General features: G+C 43.7%; 1 protein-coding gene across 3 annotated transcripts in view; it reads left to right on the top strand.

Moving 5' to 3' along the window:
- Positions 1-309: 309 nt before the first annotated feature.
- LOC124140728 (myosin heavy chain, striated muscle-like) overlaps positions 310-25618 on the top strand; it is a 48270-nt gene continuing 22961 nt past the window's right edge. For all 3 annotated transcript variants that reach the window (XM_048384818.1, XM_048384817.1, XM_048384819.1), the window contains exons 1-17: positions 310-437; positions 1010-1095; positions 1514-1625; positions 2176-2311; positions 5516-5593; positions 5978-6032; positions 6303-6401; positions 7297-7352; positions 7617-7680; positions 9627-9736; positions 11806-11887; positions 12064-12136; positions 14989-15052; positions 17195-17305; positions 18008-18079; positions 19464-19599; positions 19991-20122. In XM_048384818.1, coding sequence (XP_048240775.1) covers positions 377-437; positions 1010-1095; positions 1514-1625; positions 2176-2311; positions 5516-5593; positions 5978-6032; positions 6303-6401; positions 7297-7352; positions 7617-7680; positions 9627-9736; positions 11806-11887; positions 12064-12136; positions 14989-15052; positions 17195-17305; positions 18008-18079; positions 19464-19599; positions 19991-20122 — 1527 coding nt within the window. In that variant the 5' untranslated portion in view covers positions 310-376. The remainder of the gene's footprint in view (positions 438-1009; positions 1096-1513; positions 1626-2175; positions 2312-5515; positions 5594-5977; positions 6033-6302; positions 6402-7296; positions 7353-7616; positions 7681-9626; positions 9737-11805; positions 11888-12063; positions 12137-14988; positions 15053-17194; positions 17306-18007; positions 18080-19463; positions 19600-19990; positions 20123-25618) is intronic.

The following is a 25618-nucleotide window of genomic DNA, read 5'->3' as shown; positions in this document are numbered from 1 at the left end:
ATAAACTTATTTACATTTGGAACATCTTGATTACACCAGACAGAACCAAAACCATATGATGATAATAATTGTTTTACATGAAAAGCCAAACATTCAATACCTTTATCCGCCAAGGACACTTGATAATCATAAACATGTTTCAAAATAGGATTATCAGGCTGAAATATCAATCTAGTCCAATATTTAATAATTTTCATATATTGGTTTACTTTAAGTGAATAACGACCTATCTGCCCCCTTGCAACAATATTATCTGTAGTGGTATGCACTATTATCACAAATAGTTACCTCCCTTTGAAATGATTGGTTGACAACAAAATAGTTTACATATGGCGACCGAGGCGTTCTGAAAGAACCGTAACGCAGTTACTTCAAAATGTCATCTCAAACAGAAGTGCCGGGGGTAAATAATGCCGTGGAGAAGCTTCAGGAACTTGGTGAGGGAATGATATTTATTTTGGAATGATGCTACTATAGCAGAAAGGTCGTAGAGACTGGTAATTGTAGATCCATGCTTCACAAGAATCTAACGTAGAACTTACAATAATTCCCTGAAATCTAATTGTTGAAAGTAGAATTTTATAGTGCTTGATGATAATTTGATAACCTATCGGCCGTTTTACCTCTAGATATCACAGTATGCTGCATACTATGCATATCGAAGTAGAAGTAGAATACAAAGCTAAATAATATCAGATGTCATGCCCCTTTTTTGGTTTGACTTATTTTCATAAAGCATTAGATTAAAGGAATCGATTTCAATTGCACCCCTCAAAGTATAATAAGAAAGAACCAAATTGGCAATGGTGAAGCAGGATTTGACTCGATCTAGTATTTTGAGGTGTAATATTAAAAAAAATTACTCCCTATTATAAAATTTGATGCATAACATTTGACCTATTTCATTGACTTGTGTCATACAGATTTTACATAAATACCTTCAATTTTTTGTATTCATGGATTTTGCGACAAGTATTAATGATAATAAATAATATTTTTGTTGTTGCAGGAGATCGAATGAGATCAGAACAATTTGGATTTCTTAACAGTGATGTTAGCAATATAGATAAAGTTATTGAAGCACTTCATGAGCTGGTAAGTATCAATTTCAGATATGAATTTAATTTCACTAGTCAGTGTTATTGTACATTGTATAATTTGCTAGATTAGACAAAGTCAAAGATCAGGTATGTGTATATGTTACAGTCAACATGTAAAATCAGGGTGTGTGGGTAGGTAGGGTGGTTGGGTAGGTAGGTAGGTACGTACGTACGTATGTAGCAATTTTCAGATAAAACGTTAGTCATCTTTTTGACATGATTGACTGCATCACCTACAGCGTGAACATCTATGTTTGTTTTTCAGTGTGGAAATTGTCTTTATGTTTATATAATGCAGACATATTTACATCTATATCTGTTATTGAATAAATCTTGAAGGCTGTTGGTATGAAGTATTTAAGCTTTACATGTAGAGGGCTACAACAACAATCATGTTGTTGACTGCATTGTAGGAACAAGAGCGCAAACAGCTTCATGATGAACTGGAGACAGAAACTATCAAAGCCAGTGTTAATCGTCACAAGTTACAATTCCTGCCTGCTGAAATCAAAGAAGAAATTATGGGTGAGTTTGATGTACATGCTTTTGTTATATCTCCGCCTGGCATTGTGATCACTTGTTGACAACTCAGATCAACTCAAACTTCAACAAACACTTCGTATCAGTCAAAGTAGTCTTTACTACAACATCCCCATGTGACAAGTCCACCTCCAATGGCTATCTTCACTTACATCATCAACCACCTCACCACAGTACCTGGAACTTACCAAGTTTAGAATACTGACACTATTAAAATGACTGCTCACGAATCCATGGATGTCGCCATGGTAGGTCATGTGACTTTACTACACTAGCTCCTTACACGCAATACAAACTCCAGGCATCACATACAACTTTGCACATATAACACTTATAGTTAGAAATCTTAGATGAGACTAGGTGATATGATGGGATTATTTCAAAGATAAATAAATGACCTTTGTGATCTTTGTGTGATACGGCCAATATATGCTTTGATATTTTACATGATGGCTGATTGTCATATATATATCAACATGTTTTATGTCTATAATAACTAAACAAAGCCATTATAAGATATATTTTTTATTTGCAGTTGCGGTCAACTCTGCCCGTCAGTCCAATGCGAAAGCCCAACAGGAACTGCAGGACAAGCTGGACAACATCAACACGAACATCGTGTATCAGGGCGAGCGCCAACGGGAGCTGGAGAAGGAAAACTCCATATTGCAGTAGGTTCCCAGCGATGTGTGTCACTACTGTCTGTCGGCATGCATTTCTGCTATTTTATCCTTCACCTTGGAGAATTCATTGAGAGCTCAAGTCTTGTAGTTTTCTAACTAGTATTTACTGTACACAGCAATCTTAACGACACAACTGTCATAGGTTTATGTGTGAGTTTCAGTAGTTTTTACTGAATTGTGAACTTTTTAAACCGATACTATCTCACAATTTGCATTTTTTTCTTTCTGCTTTCGATCCTGTGTGGAAAATTGTCGAACAAAGTTTCCAACTTCTATAAACAATTCACCTGAACACACCCAACATCACCATTGTTACTACCTAAACAAATGGATCATGCACATTCTTCTCGTGCATAGCGACCTACACGACTTGTGCTTACCTATGCCATATCTTTCTCTTTCTAACTGCTCTGGGTGTGACTTTTCCAGTGAGAGAATTTGGTTGGTTTTTTTCTTGCATCCAACAATCTTCCAAGGCATGTAGTGTTGTGTGTATCTGTCTGAAAACATGGATGAACCGGGTCGTGCACTACCGGAAAAATAATCTTTCAGTGTCTATCTACATAAATGTCGCTAAGAAAGTCGGATCGTCTTTCAAAATGTAAGGACCTGGAAAAAACTCCATGGGGTTCTTCCAAGGCAAAGAAAACACCTACTAAGAATGTCAAGAAATTGGTGAAGCAACCTACCCCTTCCATGGTCCTTGAACCTCTTGCATCAACTGTACCAGTACTCTTGGTGGATGACGACAGCGGACTAGACGTCCCATTTCCGGCCTCCCACCTTGGATCTTAACATAATCCTTTGTCACTTTGGTCGATTATGAAACACTGGATGGCAAAGAGTTCAAGTTAATCACTTACAAGACCGTTTTCTTGGCCCTTGCAACTGCTGCACATGTTAGCAAGATTAATGCTTTGAATGTTAACAGAATCTCGTTTGAATGGTCAGAGAACAGGATGGTTTTACAAAGTCGCTGGGATTTCATAGTGAAGAACAGTCGCTTATACCATGGCCTTACATAGCAACTGTTCTCTCTCTGCCATTATGGAAGGCTGTTTTTGGAAGTCAGACACAGTCATCACTTCCCACTATGTCCGTGACATCTCCGTTACAGACGTCCAGGGCCTCCATCAAGTTGGGTCCCATGGTCCTGACACAGCAGCTATCTACTGCAAAACAGTGCAGATACTCGAGGCATACACCCGATCTTGTTCATTGTTCTAAGCCTGATGTATATACAGAATCAAATCTTGGTGTTTTTTTCATTTCTGTGTTATTACTAATTATTTAAGTTTCGGGCTCCATGACGGAGTACCCAGCTGGAGGGGGGACTTGCTCGTGTGTAGAGACTTCTGTCTTCATCTAGGAAGTCTCTGCAAGGAGTAGATATTTTCCACATGTTTTACCTGATCCCATGCTGTCACGTCTGATTCTCGTATCGAGATCGTATCACCATCTTTGGTGTGTTTTCCCCTTTGCGAGTCATTGTTGTTTATGACGGTAGGCAGTTTGTTAAATGTTATATAATTTTTTAATTTGAAGTTTACACGATATACGGCTTTTCCATTGGATGAGAAGTCAGTCACATGACCACGAAATTGACGTTCATAAGTGTATGAACGATACAATTTGACGTTCATACGTTTTTCACAAGACTGTGTTCTTGAAATGACGTAAACACTGACGGACTACTTCCACATTCCTGGGGAAACCCCTGGGAATTCCCTAGCACGAAAACATACATAAGGTTTTCTTTCTGATCTTTTAGAACCTTTAATCTTGGTCTCAGCATGTCAGTATGCATTGAGAAATGTCAGAGAGCTTGACTGCATGATTATTCACGAATATCCTTGCTACGGCCCACATTTAAACTATCGTAGTATAGACTCAATCCGTGTCTAGGCTGACAGTGACTGTCTCCAGCAATCTATGAATTAGTGTAGATAATCTCCGACGTTCATACAGTTTGGCCCTGACTCTGTGAAGGTTCATACTCCAATGAACTCACACAAAATGAAGGTCAATTCTTAAATTTATTTCACTGTTTAGAACCAGCTTCCTTGTGCACATCTCACGGTTGTATAGTATAATACAGGCTTGGGCTATCTGCTCACCACCTTCCAAATGTTGGATAAATGCATGGTATTTTCTAATAATTTTTTTTATTTCTATACTTATCCTATCTCACAGCTATTTGCCCATCCGACCATCCCTGCATCTCAACTCCTGTAGCCTGTTAGCTCTGATGAAAGTGAGTGAGTTGGGTTTAACGCCGCTTTTAACAGTATTCCAGTTATATCGCGGCGTTCTGATGAAAGGGAATGATATGGCAGGGGTAAGCACATGATCAGGTCATGTGAATCGCTATGCACAAGGAGTGTGATCCATTTGTATGGGTAGTGACCATGGTGATGCTGGGTGTGTTCTTAGATGCTGGAAACACAAGCACATATCCACATACCGTATTCGACGCAATAATTGCCCAGGGCGCTCTCAAAATTAGAAATAGGGGGCTCTTATTAGAATATTATTTTGGTGAAAAAAACAGAGTTGAAAGATAAATTTCGTGGTTTATGCTGACAGCCTGAAATGTTTATGTACGACAGATATATTTTCCAGAATTTAATTGCCAATAATTAAGGGTGCATATAACAGACGAGTGCTTATTATTCGCGAAAAAATAAGTCTTGTGTACATTGATCAATCGGAAGGGGTGCCATTTGGGATTGTTCACTAGCCAATATATTAGCAAATATCGCCGTGGGCGCTTATTAGAGCGGGGCGCTTATTACGTCGAATACGGTAGGTTTGAAAGAAGAAATGCACAGTGTGAGATAGGATAGGTATAAAAGTTAACAATTTTTTGGAAAATTTCCATTTTTTTCCGGCTGTTTGTACTTCAGGCTTGCCAGAAACCCATGATCGTGGTTTAGAATCCCAAGTCCCCCTGATCATGCCACCTGTGCTCATGGGTTTCACCAAAGGCTAAGACCTGCATTACTTCGGGCACACGAAACAGACACACCGTGATATAACTGAAATACTGTTCATGGTGGTATTAATCCCAACCCGCTGACTGACTCAATCACTTCCCCGCTGATGGAACAGAAATGACTATGATAAAGTGCCAACAACTGAGACTGTGTTATCTTGTGATTGTTTATGTCATGTGTCAGTTGTGTTTTCCAGCCCCGAGAGAGAGTTGGTTCGTCAGCAGCATGAGGAAATCATCTCACAGCTGAACCAGAGGATGGCAGAGAAAGCCAGGTGAGACCCAAGTCAAACAGACACCTCCGGTCACTCAGACACCTCTGGTCACTCAGCCACATCTTGTCATTTAGTGCCAATCATATCTTCAAATATAACTTTGAAAACCAAGGATTTATTTATTTCAGAATTTTGGAATGATTTTGGGGGCATGGTTACAGTGTAACATGGATAACTCTTTAATTACTTGTGTCAGATCACTTTTATGTTTCCTTCAGTTGTCAACAGTTTAATGTATCCGCGTGACACGAGCTTTGCCATTTGGAGACGGTGATCGAAATGCCAACTTTGTGATGTCAGGCTATGTCTAGGTTGTAGAGGGAAGTTAATCTTACATCATGTCATACATCATGAAATCATGCATCTAATGCATTTAACTTTCAGCATGCAGATTGCTTTGAATGAGACCAGAGACAAAGTTCGCCAGGCCAATCAGAATGTATGTATTTGGGTGACGATTGTATACATACTGTTGATGATCATAATTACGAAACTCTAGAATGCTCTTGAAAATGTTATAAGACTAAAGTTGTGTGAAATCATCACTCAGTTTGTAGACTAAACATGTGTACTGCCCTTTATCAGAGGTTATTTCCTACAAGGACATGGTTGTCCTAGGAGGACCTACACTTCATGGTGTTACTGAGTGTAAGTGTTTTGTACATGAAGGTTTGTAATTAGTTCTGTGCTGACCCGGTCCTCTGTGTAGATCGTGGACCTGGAGGACGGGATCCTGCAGCTGAAGGAGGACCTGATCCAGGAGAGGACGGAGGCCAGACACGAGAAGAAGAGACTGAAGAGAGCCGTGGTGAGTTGGCGGGACAGCGTACCTGTGACAGGTGGATGTGACAGGTTGATGTGACAGGTGGATGTGACAGGTTGATGTAGCATGTGGATGTGACCGTTGGATGTAATAGGTGGGTTTGACAGGTGTATGTGACAAGTGGATGTGACAGATGGATGTGACCAGTGGATGTGACAGATGCATGTGACAGGTGGATGTGATAGGTGGTCGTGACAAGTGGGTGTGACAGGTAGATGGGATAGGTGGATGTGACAGGTAGATGTGACAGGTAGATGTGACATGTGGATGTGACAGGTAGATGTGACATGTGGATGTGACAGGTGGATGTGACATGTAGATGTGACAGGTGGGTGTGACAGGTGGGTGTGACAGGTGGATGGTGTGACAGGGAGGTGTGACAGGTGGATGGTGTGACAGGGAGATGTGACAGGTGGATGTGACAGGTGGATGTGACAGGGAGATGTGACAGGTGGGTGTGACAGGTGGATGATGTGACAGATGGATGATGTAACAGGGAGGTGTGACAGGTGGATGGTGTGACAGGGAGATGTGACAGGTGGATGTGACAGGTGGATGTGACAGGTGGGTGTGACAGATGGATGATTTGACAGATGGATGATGTGACAGGGAGGTGTGACAGGTGGATAATGTGACAGGGAGATGTGACAGGTGGATGTGACAGGTGGGTGTGACAGGTGGATGATGTGACAGATGGATGATGTGACAGGGAGGTGTGACAGCTGGATAATGTGACAGGGAGATAAATGAAGTACAACTAACTCCACATGGGTACAGATAGAAGCACAACTATTTGAAAATGGGATGTCAAAGGTGATAACCCCGATGCTTGTGGTCCTGTGTGGGTTGTGCCCAAGACTGAGGTTTGTGTCTGTTCCAGGCTGACACAACAGAGAAGACCAGGGACCAGCGAGAACACAACATGGGCAAAAAGAAGTGAGTGATCCGATAAAAACACCACAGGAGCAATACACAGACCTTACATATCAGAGGGACGAGATATTCACTTCATGAGAACAAATACACATATAATATGTAAATTGACAATTGAGATGCCAGTTGTTGCCTGGGATGTAAGTAGGATGTAGATGTCTACTGCATCAGTCCCCACACAGGCCTGCACGTGTAGGCAACATCAGTGGGCTGGCTGTCAGTGCCAGCTTCCTCCGCCGTGTGCTGTACTGTCCCTGTGTGTTTCAGAGAACTGGACGTGTACCATGAGCTGCTGTTTGACAGTGAGGGGAAGCTGGACGCACTCAGGAAGGTGACGACCTCACACAGCCAGCTTGGCCAAATTAGTCGTGTTTATTTTTTAAAAGATTACCGTATTCGACGTAATAAGCGTCCAGGGCGCTCTCAAAATTAGAAATAGGGGGCTCTGATAAGAATATTATTTTGGTGGAAAAAAACAGAGTAGAAAGATAAATTTCATGGTTATGCTGACAGCCTGAAATGTTTATGTACGACAGATATATTTTTCCAGAATTTTATTGCCCATATTTAAGGGTGCATATAGCACACGAGTGCGTATTATACGCAAATAAATTAGTCTTGTGTACATTGATCAATCAGAAGGGGTGCTAATTGGGATTGTTCACCAACCAATATATCAGCAAATGTCACCGTGGGTGCTTATTAGAGCGGGGCCCTTATTACGTCGAATACGGTAATTATATATCTGTAAGCACTAGTGTTACATTTGATTTATGTAAAGTAGGTGAACGGGTATTCTGACAATGTTTATGAGTCTAAAACTTAAGTTCTTTTGGACTTAGGATTATGAGTTGATTTGGTTTCACTGTGTAGAGAAATAGGTCATTGTATTTTTGAGAATTCTGTAAGTTCAACACAAAAACTCAGCAATATTTCAGCTATTTGATGGCAGCTTGTAAACAATCGAATCTTGACCAAGTGATTTAAACAGTATTTTATTTCCATTAATGTTCAGATTGTACATTAAATAGCATTACAAAATGGAAAAAGGATAAGCAAACAGGCCAAAAAGGCCTATATTAATGCTTCTCCTAATATTGTACATTATACATGTAGATTGTAATGAAGTCTATAGAGCAGACATTAAGGAATAACACAACATGAAATAAAATGGAAAGCAAGATACCAAATGCATTTTATATTCTTAAGTTGACACAAAACTTACCTAAAACGGTTTGTTTCAATGATGTAATTGTGAACTGATTTTATAATGTATTCATTGTCTGAGGAAGATGAATCTTCATTGCCGTGGAGTATAGTATGTATGCTGAGCTGGTTAACAAAAAAGTATTTATCAATTCTAAACTTGGCATAGCGTGGACAAGATAGAAAAAAGTGGAAAGCATCTTCTCTATTTAGGCCACATGGACAGATGGGATTATCAATCAGAAATCTATCAAATAAATGTGATTTTAAATCACTACAACCTAGCCTAAGTCTAGATAAAATCACCTGACATTGCCGCTGGCCATAACTAGCAAACGATGTAAAATTTGCAGTAAGCTTATATTCTCTAGAAATTAATTGCTTAAACCGAGATAAGGAATCTACATTTCTAATATTAATATCAAGTGCATTCCAAGCTTGTATAACAGATGGCAAAAAAGATCGATTATACTGGGATAAGCGTCCTGCACTGGTCTGGAAGTCATTAGAAGTACGAAGGTTATATCCAGTTATGCTGGATATAATAGGTGGGACCCATAAAGATAGATATTTAGGAGTTAGCCCATTGACCATTTTGTAAAATATACATAATTTATGGTAATGTCGTCTGTCGGACAGTGAGCATAAACCCGTTTCCCCATAAAGTTTTTTGTGACTGGTTCCTCGTACTACTCCACATATGGTTCGTAGAGCATCCAAGTGTAATTTTTCTAATCTTGACCAAGTCATTTGTATTTTGATAATTCAGTATGTTTGTTTGTTTGTTGTTTAACGCCACATTCAGCAATATTACAGCTATATGATGGCAGTCAGTAAAAAATGGAGACTAGACCAGACTATCCAGTGATCATACTGTGTGATACGATGACAAGCCATCAACTAAATCACCAATCCTGACCACCTGATCCATTTGGTCGCCTCCTACAACCAGTATAGGTTGCTGCGGACCCATTCTAACCCAGACTCCCCACGGGGATAAGTCAGAAGTAATACTATGAAATCATTAGATTTGAAGGAAGGTTTCCCTGCAACTGTTGTGGCCTGCTGCAGAGTATTCGTCGGTTTGAGACGACCAAGTCCCGCCTGGAGGAGGAGGAGAACAACCTCAGCACCCGACTGTCCAAGCAGATGAAGACAAACAAGGCGCTGCAGGCCAAGGGGTAGGAATGATTCACTCTCTCACCATCCCCTACTGCAGACACTCCAAGCTGGAACTCTGTACTTAAAGGAGCACCTCCATGGTCTAGTGGTAGAGTGTCCACCCGGACAGGGGAAGGTCAGGGTTCAAAGATGGTACTTGTTGTTACCCTGTCTGGCGCTCAGCATTAAGGGGCCACAACAAGGACTGGGCGGCTTGGAGTCAGTATACTCTGTCTGAGTGGCGTAGTCATGTTAAACTGCAGCATGGTATCTCAGTGGGCTAGCACTCCAAAATCGGCATCAGTCTGATTAGTACAAGCAGCCACACACACACACGTGCATGCATGTTGCTATATAAGTGCAATAATCTTGAACACAACATTAAACCGCATTTCATCTCACCTCACCTTAAAGATCCTTCAGGTCTTTCATAGGCATTTAGAAGTTGAATCCATGAATATGATAACACTATTGTTTATGGATAACTTTAGTCTTTGTAACGAGGTTTCAGGGCTGCTTCCTGCCCCTTTATCAGGTGAATGTAGAGTGAGCTTATTGAGTTAATATAGATACAAGCTGTTTACACCAGGTAGGATTATGTACAAACATAAAGCCAATGGTATTGAGGAGAGAGAAGCCAGTTAATTGTAATGATTGTATAGTGATGGGGCTGGTGTAGTGATGGGGCTGGTGCGATAACACGGAACTAGCGTAACTTTCTCTGTTAATGTTGTGTTTCTATATTTGGATTTCAATACATGTAGTTCCTGAAGCTTCTTGTTATCCAGAGAAAAGTGTCCTGTATTAAAGATCCTTAAACTAACCCTACAGTGAACTGAAACAGTTCCATTATAACCCTGAAATTCATGTGGACGATCTCTTTATTATGTAATGGAGGGCAACTAATTAACGTTCTTCCCGAGCCATGTGTTGTAGTCCCGGCACAGATTCAGCCCAGACACCTCGGAGATGTATGTGTTGTAGTCCCGGGAAATGGCCTGGTACAGATTCAGCCCAGACACCTCGGGGATGTATGTGTTGAAGTCCCAGTAATGGCCCGGTACAGATTCAGACCAGACACCTCGGGGATGTATTGTTGTAGTCCCGGGTAATGGCCCGGTACAGATTCAGCCCAGACACCTCGGGGATGTATGTGTTGAAGTCCCAGTAATGGCCCGGTACAGATTCAGACCAGACACCTCGGGGATGTATTGTTGTAGTCCCGGGTAATGGCCCGGTACAGATTCAGCCCAGACACCTCGGGGATGTATGTGTTGTAGTCCCGGGTAATGGCCCAGTACAGATTCAGCCCAGACACCTCAGGGATGTATGTGTTATAGTCCCGGGTAATGGCCCGGTACAGATTCAGCCCAGACACCTTGGGGATGTATGTGTTATAGTCCCGGGTAATGGCCCGGTACAGATTCAGCCCACACACCTCGGGGATGTATGTGTTATAGTCCCGGGTAATGGCCCGGTACAGATTCAGCCCAGACACCTCGGGGATGTATGTGTTATAGTCCCGGGTAATGGCCCGGTACAGATTCAGCCCACACACCTCGGGGATGTATGTGTTATAGTCCCGGGTAATGGCCCGGTACAGATTCAGCCCAGACACCTCGGGGATGTATGTGTTATAGTCCCGGGTAATGGCCCGGTACAGATTCAGCCCAGACACCTCGGGGATGTATGTGTTATAGTCCCGGGTAATGGCCCGGTACAGATTCAGCCCACACACCTCGGGGATGTATGTGTTATAGTCCCGGGTAATGGCCCGGTACAGATTCAGCCCAGACACCTCGGGGATGTATGTGTTATAGTCCCGGGTAATGGCCCGGTACAGATTCAGCCCAGACACCTCGGGGATGTATGTGTTGTAGTCCCGGGTAATGGCCCGGTACAGATTCAGCCCAGACACCTTGGGGATGTATGTGTTATAGTCCCGGGTAGTGGCCTGGTACAGATTCAGCCCAGACACCTCGGGGATGTATGTGTTGACACTTGTGTGAAGGACAGCAGGAGAGATAGAGACTTGTGAGTAAGGTGGAAGAGATGTCCTTGTTGTGATGTTGGTGTTGATGTTTTCCAGGGAGAAGATTGTTAAGGACAGTGAGGAGGAGCAGAAGGGGTTTGCTGAAGATGAGAAGAAACTAGCGAGCAAGATAGAGCAGGTTTGTAGGAAGCTGGTTGATTAAGCTGTGTAAGTCTGTGCCATGAAGGGCACCAAGCAGCCACACGCTGTGGTGTTCAAACCATCACATGATGTTGTTGAAATAATCCATGAGATTTTTATGTGTCCCACTTATTGTCACATCTTGTTGATTTGTGTGAAACTGCTTGTTTCCAGTTTGACGGAGAGGTTGGGGAAGAAGCAGAGAGACTGAAGGAGCTGGAGATGGAGAAGATGGACCTACAAGCTAGTGAGTAGCAGCACCTGTACGTGGGACCATCTCCTCCTGGACGTCTCCTCCAAACACTCCTCCTCTAAACAGGCCTCCCCCAAACACTCCTCCTCGAAACACTCCTCCATCAAACACTCCTCCTCTAAACATACCTCCTCCAAACACGCCTTCCCCAAACACTCCTCCACCAAACACTCCTCCTCCAAACACGCCTTCCCCAAACACGCCTTCCCCAAACACTCCTCCCCCAAACACTCCTCCTCCAGTACTCCTCCATACACTCCTCCAAACACTTTCCTCCAAACACTCGTACAAACACCCCTCCTACAAACATGCCTCCTACAAACTCTCCTCCTACAAACGCTCCTCCTACAAAAACCCTCCTACAAACATGCCTCCTACAAACACTCCTCCTACAAACACCCCTCCTACAAACACTCCTCCTACAAACACCCCTCCTACAAACGCTCCTCCTACAAACACCCCTCCTACAAACACTCCTCCTACAAACACTCCTCCTACAAACACTCCTCCTACAAACATGCCTCCTACAAACGCTCCTCCTACAAACGCTCCTCCTACAAAAACTCCTCCTACAAACACTCCTCCTACAAACGCTCCTCCTACAAACACTCCTCCTACAAACACTCCTCCTACAAACACCCCTCCTACAAACACTCCTCCTACAAACACTGCTCCTCCAAACACGCCTCCCCCAAACACTCCTCCTCAATACACTCCTCCTCCAAACACTCCTCCTCCAAACGCTCCTCCTACAAACACCCCTCCTACAAACACTCCTCCTACAAACACTCCTCCTACAAACACTCCTCCTACAAACATGCCTCCTACAAACACTCCTCCTACAAACGCTCCTCCTATAAAAACTCCTCCTACAAACACTCCTCCTCCAAACAGCCCTCCTACAAACACTCCTCCTACAAACACTCCTCCTACAAACACTGCTCCTCCAAATACGCCTCCCCCAAACACTCCTCCTCAATACACTTCTCCTCCAAACACTCCTCCTCCAAACACTCCTCCTACAAACGCTCCTCCTACAAACACTCCTCCTACAAACACTCCTCCTACAAACGCTCCTCCTAGAAACATGCCTGCTACAAACACTCCTCCTACAAACGCTCCTCCTACAAAAACTCCTCCTACAAATGCGCCTCCTTCAAACATGCCTCCTACAAACACTCCTCCTACAAACGCTCCTCTTACAAAAACTCCTACAAACACTCCTCCTACAAACGCTCCTCCTACAAACACTCCTCCTACAAACACTCCTCCAACAAACACCCCTCCTACAAATGCTCCTCCTACAAACATGCCTCCTACAAACACTGCTCCTACAAACGCTCCTTCTACAAACACTCCTCCTGCAAACACTCCTTCTACAAACACCCCTCCTACAAACACTCCTCCTACAAACGCTCCTGCTACAAACACTGCTCCTCCAAACACGCCTCCCTCAAACACTCCTCCTCAATACACTCCTCCTCCAAACACTCCTCCTCCAAACACTCCTCCTACAAACACTGCTCCTCCAAATACGCCTCCCCCAAACACTCCTCCTCAATACACTTCTCCTCCAAACACTCCTCCTCCAAACACTCCTCCTACAAACGCTCCTCCTACAAACACTGCTCCTACAAACACTCCTCCTACAAACGCTCCTCCTAGAAACATGCCTCCTACAAACACTCCTCCTACAAACGCTCCTCCTACAAAAACTCCTCCTACAAATGCGCCTCCTTCAAACATGCCTCCTACAAACACTCCTCCTACAAACGCTCCTCTTACAAAAACTCCTACAAACACTCCTCCTACAAATGCTCCTCCTACAAACACTCCTCCTACAAACACTCCTCCAACAAACACCCCTCCTACAAATGCTCCTCCTACAAACATGCCTCCTACAAACACTGCTCCTACAAACGCTCCTTCTACAAACACTCCTCCTGCAAACACTGCTCCTACAAACACCCCTCCTACAAACACTCCTCCTACAAACGCTCCTGCTACAAACACTGCTCCTCCAAACACGCCTCCCTCAAACACTCCTCCTCAATACACTCCTCCTCCAAACACTCCTCCTCCAAACACTCCTCCTACAAACGCTCCTCCTACAAACACTCCTCCTACAAACACTCCTCCTACAAACACTCCTCCTACAAACGCTCCTCCTACAAACATGCCTCCTACAAACACTCCTCCTACAAACACTCCTCCTACAAAAACTCCTCCTACAAACACCCCTCCTACAAACACTCCTCCTACAAACGCTCCTCCTACAAACACTCCTCCTACAAACGCTCCTTCTACAAACATGCCTCCTACAAACACTCCTCCTACAAACGCTCCTCCTACAAAAACTCCTACAAACACCCCTCCTACAAACACTCCTCCTACAAATGCTCCTCCTACAAACACTCCTCCTACAAACACCCCTCCTACAAACACTCCTCCTACAAACACTGCTCCTACAAACACTCCTCCTACAAACACTCCTCCTACAAACACCCCTCCTACAAACACTCCTCCTACGAACACTCCTCCTACAAACACTCCTCCTACAAACACACCTACAAACACTCCTCCTACAAACGCTCCTCCTACAAACTCTCCTCCTACAAACACTCCTCCTACAAACGCTCCTCCTACAAACTCTCCTCCTACAAACACTCCTCCTACAAACACCCCCGTCTGTGATATATTCATGTGTATATCACATTAGAACATTAGCAGGTGCCCCTGTCTGTGATATGTTCATGTGTATATCACATTAGAACATTAGCAGGTGCCACTATTTAGGATTTCTTCATGAATACATCTGTTTAGTTTGGAGTATTTCTCATTGCCAGACCTGAGGGAGAAACAAGCAAAGGGGAAAGCAGACGCAGCCCGGGTTGGAGAACTGGATATACTGTGAGTAGTGTGTATTAGGTTGATATTGTCTGAGTAGTGTGTATTGGGTGGACACAATCTGAGAAGTGTGTATTGGTTGGACATACTGTGAGTAGTGTTTATCAGGTGGACATACGGTGAGTAGTGTGTATTAGGTGGACATACTGTGAGTAATGTGTATTAGGTGGACATACTGTGAGTAGTGTGTATAAGGTGGACATACAGTGAGTAGTGTGTATTAGGTGGACATAGTGTGAGTAGTGTGTATTAGGTGATATACTGTGAGTAGTGTGTATAAGTGGACAAAGTGTGAGTAGTGTGTATTCAGTGATATACTGTAATTATCCCGCGATATGCCAAGGAGAGGCACGAGCCACCGAGCCATCGAGCCGTGGATGCCCGTGCCTATAATAAAAACACAAGATGAGATTGGGTTAAATGGCCGAGGGTGTGCAGGTACTAGTGGGCTACTAAGCTGCTAGTTGTGTATACCAAAATGCTACTGTTGCCATGGCCACTGCATGTCCAACGGCGATTTGCAGCTAGCGCTGCTGGCCTGAGACTGCTACCGCTGTCCGGCCCCCACGGTAGCATATTTAAACGCTACCATTGCTTGGCAACTACCACGCTGCCAAAAGCAGCTACCGCTGCTGGCCTAAGTCAGACTACCGCTGCCCGGCCCCAGGTAGCCGACCAAAGCAGATCCCACTGCCTTGCCCCATTAGCAAAACCATTGTGCGACTACCACCGCGGACCCAACTGTCAGCTACCGCTTTACAAGAAGACTTCCGCCGCCGGGCCCATATACGTGGCAATTGTTTGCCCCAACGTATGTTATTTTACGATTCCCCAGCTGAAAAGTCGGGAAAGACAAGGTTCCCACTGAGAAGCAGGAAACCCCGGAAAGGTTCCCGCTGAAAAGCAGGTAGCCTTAAGCACGAGTATTAATTTGGAAGCAAGTTAATTTGTTACTAGCAGTGTAGCCCACAAGAACCCCACCACAAAGCACCAGAGTGCTACCCCACACCCACGGCCACGCGATATGCGGAGATAGCATTGTTGCCCAGCTTGCCTATGTACTGAAAAGAAACACTAACCTGTGGAGATAATATCCTTACTGGCGCAAAACAAGCGCCAGGAAAGCGATTAGATAGAGCAAAACACGTGTGTACTTGAAGAGAGACTATGGATGGACTATAACAAAGGCGGGATGATGCTTGCGCGGGATTATTCCCCGGGCACGGTGCAGGGTGGTGACCCGGGGGTGATTGAGTTACAAGGGGTGATTGGGTTACGGGCGTAATTAGCCAATGGTTTGGATACCCGCGATAAAGTCATTTAGCAGTTAGTACTAAATGTAAGTATTGTGTATTAGGTGATATACTGTGATTATTGTGTATTAGGTGGACATACTGTAAGTTTTGTGTATTAGGTGATATACTGTGAGTAGTGTGTATTCGGTGATATACTGTGAGTAGTGTGTATTAGGTGATATACTGTGACTAGTGTGTATTAGGTGATATACTGTGAGTATTGTGTATTAGGTGATATACTGTGAGTAGTGTGTATTAGGTGGACAAACTGTGAGTATTGTGTATTAGGTGATATACTGTGAGTAGTTTGTATTAGGTGATATACTGTGAGTAGTGTGTATTGGGTGATATACTGTGAGAAGTGTGTTTTGAGTGATATACTGTGAGTATTGTGTATTAGGTGGTATACTGTGAGTATTGTGTATTCGGTGATATACTGTGAGTAGTGTGTATTGAGTGATATACTGTGGGTATTGTGTATTAGGTGATATACTGTGAGAAGTGTGTATTGAGTAATATACTGTGAGTATTGTGTATTAGGTGGTATACTGTGAGTATTGTGTATTCGGTGATATACTGTGAGAAGTGTGTATTGAGTGATATACTGTGAGTATTGTGTATTAGGTGATATACTGTGAGAAGTGTGTATTGAGTGATATACTGTGAGTATTGTGTATTAGGTGGTATACTGTGAGTATTGTGTATTAGGGGATATACTGTGAGTATTGTGTATTGGGTGAAATACTGTGAGAAGTGTGTATTACGTGATATACTGTGAGTAGTTGTAGTTTGTATGGTAGAAAATCCATTATCAAAATACTTACAGTTTTATGTTTCAATTTGTTTGAAGATTACAGACAGCAAAGCAAAACTTGGCCCTGAAAGCTGAGGAGGTCGGTCGCATGCAGGCGGAGAACATAGACATGACCGAGGAGATGGAGACACTGGGAGAATCTCACAAGTACGTCCTACCAGCAGGGCTAGATGGGCGGAGTGTCCCCACCCCCATTTAGAAACATACAAACAAGTCATTTGTAGATTTCAACTAACATAATATGTTGTATGCACCCCTCCTTTTTCAAATAACTATATCGGAACTTGTACGTGGCCCAATATCTACCTCTATGTTGTAGCCATGGGTCATTGTGAACAGATGCTAAATCCCTAAAATCTCTGTGTAGTCGGGGTCAGTCATCGTTAACTGCTCCACTGAAACAAACATGATATACACTGTTTCCAGTGTGGGCTAATTAATGACAAAACTAACAATCAGGCAAGTGTTACCACGGAGTGTCTTTCTGCTTATCACAATATGCTGCACATGATTTCCAAGCTTCACACGTTAATCCTGCACAAGACAAACGGTGCATCTCGAGTCCTGGATCTATGACATCACATGTGATGTGTTCATAACTGTCGGTTCACACAACATACCAGTATGTTCGTTTGTGTATCGAACCAATCTGGTATCTCTTGAATATTAGTAATTCTTCATATCTTAACCAACAAATATGGTATTTGCATTTCTTTTGGTGGTGAGTATTCAATTTGTTCAGTAGGCAATTCCAGTGGTGTATGGATTGAACCGTCCCATTTAAGTTGGCCCGTAGTTGTCCACGGAGCAGCAAGTTGTAGGTAGTGACTGTACTGTGTTGTGTGACAGGGCCGTGGTGGCGCAGCTCAGCAAGCAGCTCGAGGAGTTCAGGGAGATGCTCAACAACGAGAAGAAGGACAGGTAACTGTTCACTGGGTGGGATGGGGTGGGTGTGGTGGTGGGGTGGGGTGCGTGTGGATGTGGTGTTGGATGGGGTGGGTGGTGGGGTGGGATGGGTGTGGATGTGGTGTTGGATGGGGTGGGTGGTGGGGTGGGATGGAGTTGGATGGGTGGTGGGTGTAGTTGATGTAGCTGTGTGGATGATGATGGTGTTGACATATGTGTTGATGTAGCTGTGTGGATGATGATGGTGTTCACATGTGTGTTGATGTAGTTGTGTGGATAATGATAGTGTTGACATGTGTGTTGATGTAGTTGTGTGGATGATGATAGTGTTCACATGTGTGTTGATGTAGTTGTGTGGATGATGATGGTGTTGACATGTGTGTTGATGTAGTTGTGTGGATGATGATGGTGTTGACATGTGTGTTGATGTAGTTGTGTGGATGATGATGGTGTTGACATGTGTGTTGATGTAGTTGTGTGGATGATGATTGTGACATGTGTGTTGATGTAGTTGTGTGGATGATGATGGTGTTGACATGCATGTTGATGTAGTTGTGTGTATGATGATGGTGTTCACATGTGTGTTGATGTAGTTGTGTGGATGATGATGGTGTTGACATGCATGTTGATGTAGTTGTGTGGATGATGATGGTGTTGACATGTGTGTTGATGTAGTTGTGTGGATGATGATGGTGTTGACATGCATGTTGATGTAGCTGTGTGGATGATAGTGTTGACATGTGTGTTGATGTAGTTGTGTTGATGATGATGGTGTTGACATGCATGTTGATGTAGTTGTGTGTATGATGATGGTGTTGACATGTGTGTTGATGTAGTTGTGTGGATGATGATGGTGTTGACATGTGTGTTGATGTAGCTGTGTGGATGATGATGGTGTTCACATGTGTGTTGATGTAGTTGTGTTGATGATGATGGTGTTGACATGCATGTTGATGTAGTTGTGTGGATGATGATGGTGTTGATATGTGTGTTGATGTAGTTGTGTGGATGATGTAGTTGTGTGGATGATGATGGTGTTGACATGTGTGTTGATGTAGTTGTGTGGATGATGATGGTGTTCACATGCATGTTGATGTAGCTGTGTGGATGATGATGGTGTTGACATGCATGTTGATGTAGCTGTGTGGATGATGATGGTGTTGACATGTGTGTTGATGTAGTTGTGTGGATGATGTAGTTGTGTGGATGATGATGGTGTTGACATGTGTGTTGATGTAGTTGTGTGGATGATGATGGTGTTCACATGTGTGTTGATGTAGCTGTGTGGATGATGATGGTGTTGACATGCATGTTGATGTAGCTGTAGGAAGATAGTTTGACTCCATGTGCTGGTATGGAACTACACAATGAGAACACCTGATCCCGATCGTGTCCTCAGGTTGAACATGCAGGGCCAGAAGGACAATGTACAGAAGGACCTGGAAGACTTCAAGACAGAACAGCAGCGATTCATGCAGTCTGTCAACCAGAAGATCCAGGAGGGCAAGACCAAACATGTGGCGCTTGCTAACGAGGTAAGCTGTGGCACCAGACAGAGGAACTGTCAATGAATTCCGACGTACTTAATGACAGATTGATGTGTACTTCGCTATGATGTTCAGACACACTGTGTTGTTGTTCGACGCCTCACTCAGTTATATTCCAGACATATGACAATAATGTCAATAATCAAGTCTAGACCAGACAACCCAGGGATTGATTTTGTGAACAGTGATCCACACCATTGGGTACGATGACATACCATCAACAAAGTCACCAAGTCTGACCACCCATCCATTTGGTTGTTTCTTCCAACCAACAAAGGATGCTGGGGTCCTGTTCTCATCCAGTATCCCCACGGGGAGTTCAGACAAGGAGGTGGTGTGTCACGTTGTGTTGAACTTTCATATTCTGTGTTGGTTACAGGGTGCCCAGATTCAGAAGGACATACGGAAAGATGAGGAGGAGATTCACAAAATGCAAGCGGAACTGGGCACGCTGGAAGCGAAGTATAAAGACATGTTCTCAGCCATGCATGCAAAGAAAACAACAATGGAGGTAAGGTCAAGGCCAGGTCAGATAGGGCCAACATTTTTGCACATCTTCTCAAAAACATGTCAGCAATCATGTCCTGATGACAGAAATACATCATACGATTATAGTTTTTATAGTTTATTATACAAACATGTTGGTTTCATCTTTTATACTATAAAGAAAAATATGTAACATACTTGCAGTTTGATCAGTAGATCAGTGTAGCAGCCAGCACTGGATGGGAGTTGTCCTCATTCATTATCATTTATAGGTCACGTGTATCATACATGACAAAAAGTGTTCTTGTGACAAACTTGAGTCAGGTCATTTATGTCTTGAATTCTCTACCCGCAACCTCACGTCAGCCATTTTGAATACAGAATGTAGATCAACATTAGTTTGAATTAGTGTTAGATGGCGGCTAGAATTTGCTTAGTTATTTTAAAATTATAGATGACTGTGGTATATACACAAATCATGTATAATATTAACAGAATGTGAGCTTTGGAGTTTTGATACACTTCATACAACTAGTAGTCCCTGTAGGCTGAAGGTGATGTAGTCCCCAGTAAGCATGAAAGTGATATAGTCCCCACTAGGCTGAAGGTGATGTAGTCCCCTGTAGGCTGAAGGTGATGTAGTCCCCTGTAGGCTGAAGGTGATGTAGTCCCCACTAGGCTGAAGGTGATTTAGTCCCCTGTTGGCTGAAGGTGATGTAGTCCCCAGTAACCATGAAGGTGATGTAGTCCCCAGTAGGCTGAAGGTGATGTAGTCCCCTGTAGACTGAAGGTGATTTAGTCCCCACTAGGCTGAAGGTGATGTAGTCCCCTGTTGGCTGAAGGTGATGTAGTCCCCAGTAGGCTAAAGGTGATTTAATCCCCAGTAGGCTGAAGGTGATGTAGTCCCCTGTAGGCTGAAGGTGATTTAGTCCCCAGTAGGCTGAAGGTGATGTAGTCCCCTGTTGGCTGAAGGTGATGTAGTCCCCAGTAGGCTGAAGGTGATTTAATCCCCAGTAGGCTGAAGGTGATGTAGTCCCCTGTAGGCTGAAGGTGATGTAGTCCCCTGTAGGCTGAAGGTGATGTAGTCCCCAGTAGGCTGAAGGTGATGTAGTCCCCTGTTGGCTGAAGGTGATGTAGTCCCCAGTAACCATGAAGGTGATGTAGTCCCCAGTAGGCTGAAGGTGATGTAGTCCCCTGTAGGCAGAAGGTGATGTAGTCCCCTGTAGGCTGAAGGTGATGTAGTCCCCACTAGGCTGAAGGTGATGTAGTCCCCTGTTGGCTGAAGGTAAAGTAGTCCCCGGTAGGCTGAAGGTGATGTAGTCCCCAGTAGGCTGAAGGTGATGTAGTCCCCACTAGGCAGAAGGTGATGTAGTCCCCTGTAGGCTGAAGGTGATGTAGTCCCCTGTAGACTGAAGGTGATTTAGTCCCCTGTAGGCTGAAGGTGATGTAGTCCCCAGTAGGATGAAGGTGATGTAGTCCCCAGTAGGCAGAAGGTGATGTAGTCCCCTGTAGGCTGAAGATGATGTAGTCCCCTGTAGGCTGAAGGTGATTTCGTCCCCTGTAGGCCGAAGGTGATGTAGTCCCCTGTTGGCTGAAGGTAAAGTAGTCCCCTGTAGGCTGAAGTCGATGTAGCCCCCTGTAGGCTGAAGGTGATGCAGTCCCCTGTAGGCCGAAGGTGATGTAGTCCCCTGTTGGCTGAAGGTAAAGTAGTCCCCTGTAGGCTGAAGGTGATGTAGTCCCCAGTAGGCTGAAGGTGATGTAGTGATACACATACGTAGTGTTCTCAGGATAAAACAACTGCTGAAGTCAGGGATGCATCGACACAGGTAAGTCAGACTTTGTACATGTGGGTGTATACAACTTCAGCTATGTGTGTCATCAGTGTGTCGGGTATATTTCATGTAGGTGGGTGTATACAACTTCAGCTATGTGTGTCATCAGGGTGTGGGGTATATTTCATGTAGGTGGGTGTATACAACTTCAGCTATGTGTGTCATCAGGGTGTCGGGTATATTTCTTGTGGGTTGGTGTATACAACTTCAGCTATGTGTGTCATCAGTGTGTCTGGTATATTTCATGTGGGTGGGTGTATACATCTTCAGCTATGTGTGTCATCAGGGTGTCGGGTATATTTCATGTAGGTGGGTGTATACAACTTCAGCTATGTGTGTCATCAGGGTGTGGGGTATATTTCATGTGGGTGGGTGTATACAACTTCAGCTATGTGTGTCATCAGTGTGTCGGGTATATTTCATGTAGGTGGGTGTATACAACTTCAGCTATGTGTGTCATCAGGGTGTGGGGTATATTTCATGTGGGTGGGTGTATACAACTTCAGCTATGTGTGTCATCAGGGTGTGGGGTATATTTCATGTAGGTGGGTGTATACAACTTCAGCTATGTGTGTCATCAGTGTGTCGGGTATATTTCATGTAGGTGTGTGTATACAACTTCAGCTATGTGTGTCATCAGGGTGTCAGGTATATTTCATATGGGTGGGTGTATACAACTTCAGCTATGTGTGTCATCAGGGTGTGGGGTATATTTCATGTAGGTGGGTGTATACAACTTCAGCTATGTGTGTCATCAGGGTGTGGGGTATATTTCATGTGGGTGGGTGTATACATCTTCAGCTATGTGTGTCATCAGGGTGTGGGGTATATTTCATGTAGGTGGGTGTATACAACTTCAGCTATGTGTGTCATCAGTGTGTCGGGTATATTTCATGTGGGTGGGTGTATACAACTTCAGCTATGTGTGTCATCAGGGTGTCGGGTATATTTCATGTGGGTGGGTGTATACATCTTCAGCTATGTGTGTCATCAGGGTGTCGGGTATATTTCATGTAGGTGGGTGTATACAACTTCAGCTATGTGTGTCATCAGGGTGTGGGGTATATTTCATGTGTGTGGGTGTATACATCTTCAGCTATGTGTGTCATCAGGGTGTGGGGTATATTTCATGTGGGTGGGTGTATACAACTTCAGCTATGTGTGTCATCAGTGTGTCGGGTATATTTCATGTGGGTGGGTGTATACAACTTCAGCTATGTGTGTCATCAGGGTGTGGGGTATATTTCATGTGGGTGGGTGTATACAACTTCAGCTATGTGTGTCATCAGGGTGTGGGGTATATTTCATGTAGGTGGGTGTATACAACTTCAGCTATGTGTGTCATCAGGGTGTGGGGTATATTTCATGTAGGTGGGTGTATACAACTTCAGCTATGTGTGTCATCAGTGTGTCGGGTATATTTCATGTAGGTGTGTGTATACAACTTCAGCTATGTGTGTCATCAGGGTGTGGGGTATATTTCATGTGGGTGGGTGTATACAACTTCAGCTATGTGTGTCATCAGGGTGTGGGGTATATTTCATGTAGGTGGGTGTATACAACTTCAGCTATGTGTGTCATCAGGGTGTCGGGTATATTTCATGTAGGTGGGTGTATACAACTTCAGCTATGTGTGTCATCAGTGTGTCGGGTATATTTCATGTGGGTGGGTGTATACAACTTCAGCTATGTGTGTCATCAGTGTGTCGGGTATATTTCATGTAGGTGGGTGTATACAACTTCAGCTATGTGTGTCATCAGTGTGTCGGGTATATTTCATGTAGGTGTGTGTATACAACTTCAGCTATGTGTGTCATCAGGGTGTGGGGTATATTTCATGTGGGTGGGTGTATACATCTTCAGCTATGTGTGTCATCAGGGTGTGGGGTATATTTCATGTGGGTGGGTGTATACATCTTCAGCTATGTGTGTCATCAGTGTGTTTGGTATATTTCATGTGGGTGGGTGTATACAACTTCAGCTATGTGTGTCATCAGTGTGTCGGGTATATTTCTTGTGGGTTGGTGTATACAAATTCAGCTATGTGTGTCATCAGGGTGTCGGGTATATTTCATGTGGGTGGGTGTATACAACTTCAGCTATGTGTGTCATCAGTGTGTCGGGTATATTTCATGTAGGTGGGTATATACAACTTCAGCTATGTGTGTCATCAGTGTGTCGGGTATATTTCATGTAGGTGTGTGTATACAACTTCAGCTATGTGTGTCATCAGTGTGTCGGGTATATTTCATGTAGGTGGGTGTATACATCTTCAGCTATGTGTGTCATCAGGGTGTCGGGTATATTTAATGTGGGTGGGTGTATACAACTTCAGCTATGTGTGTCATCAGGGTGTGGGGTATATTTCATGTAGGTGGGTGTATACAACTTCAGCTATGTGTGTCATCAGTGTGTCGGGTATATTTCATGTGGGTGGGTGTATACAACTTCAGCTATGTGTGTCATCAGGGTGTGGGGTATATTTCATGTGGGTGGGTGTATACATCTTCAGCTATGTGTGTCATCAGGGTGTGGGGTATATTTCATGTGGGTGGGTGTATACATCTTCAGCTATGTGTGTCATCAGGGTGTGGGGTATATTTCATGTGTGTGGGTGTATACATCTTCAGCTATGTGTGTCATCAGGGTGTGGGGTATATTTCATGTAGGTGGGTGTATACATCTTCAGCTATGTGTGTCATCAGGGTGTGGGGTATATTTCATGTGGGTGGGTGTATACAACTTCAGCTATGTGTGTCATCAGTGTGTCGGGTATATTTCATGTAGGTGGGTGTATACAACTTCAGCTATGTGTGTCATCAGGGTGTGGGGTATATTTCATGTGGGTGGGTGTATACAACTTCAGCTATGTGTGTCATCAGGGTGTGGGGTATATTTCATGTAGGTGGGTGTATACAACTTCAGCTATGTGTGTCATCAGGGTGTGGGGTATATTTCATGTAGGTGGGTGTATACAACTTCAGCTATGTGTGTCATCAGTGTGTCGGGTATATTTCATGTAGGTGTGTGTATACAACTTCAGCTATGTGTGTCATCAGGGTGTCGGGTATATTTCATGTAGGTGGGTGTATACAACTTCAGCTATGTGTGTCATCAGTGTGTCGGGTATATTTCATGTGGTGGGTGTATACAACTTCAGCTATGTGTGTCATCAGTGTGTCGGGTATATTTCATGTAGGTGTGTGTATACAACTTCAGCTATGTGTGTCATCAGTGTGTCGGGTATATTTCATGTAGGTGTGTGTATACAACTTCAGCTATGTGTGTCATCAGGGTGTGGGGTATATTTCATGTGGGTGGGTGTATACATCTTCAGCTATGTGTGTCATCAGGGTGTGGGGTATATTTCATGTGGGTGGGTGTATACATCTTCAGCTATGTGTGTCATCAGTGTGTTTGGTATATTTCATGTGGGTGGGTGTATACAACTTCAGCTATGTGTGTCATCAGTGTGTCGGGTATATTTCTTGTGGGTTGGTGTATACAACTTCAGCTATGTGTGTCATCAGGGTGTGGGGTATATTTCATGTGGGTGGGTGTATACAACTTCAGCTATGTGTGTCATCAGTGTGTCGGGTATATTTCATGTAGGTGGGTATATACAACTTCAGCTATGTGTGTCATCAGTGTGTCGGGTATATTTCATGTAGGTGTGTGTATACAACTTC

Source organism: Haliotis rufescens, unplaced genomic scaffold (assembly GCF_023055435.1).
Source record: "Haliotis rufescens isolate VD_foot unplaced genomic scaffold, xgHalRufe1.0.p SCAF_51, whole genome shotgun sequence".
Classification (NCBI taxonomy): domain Eukaryota; kingdom Metazoa; phylum Mollusca; class Gastropoda; order Lepetellida; family Haliotidae; genus Haliotis; species Haliotis rufescens.
This window is presented reverse-complemented; position numbering and strand designations above follow the sequence as displayed.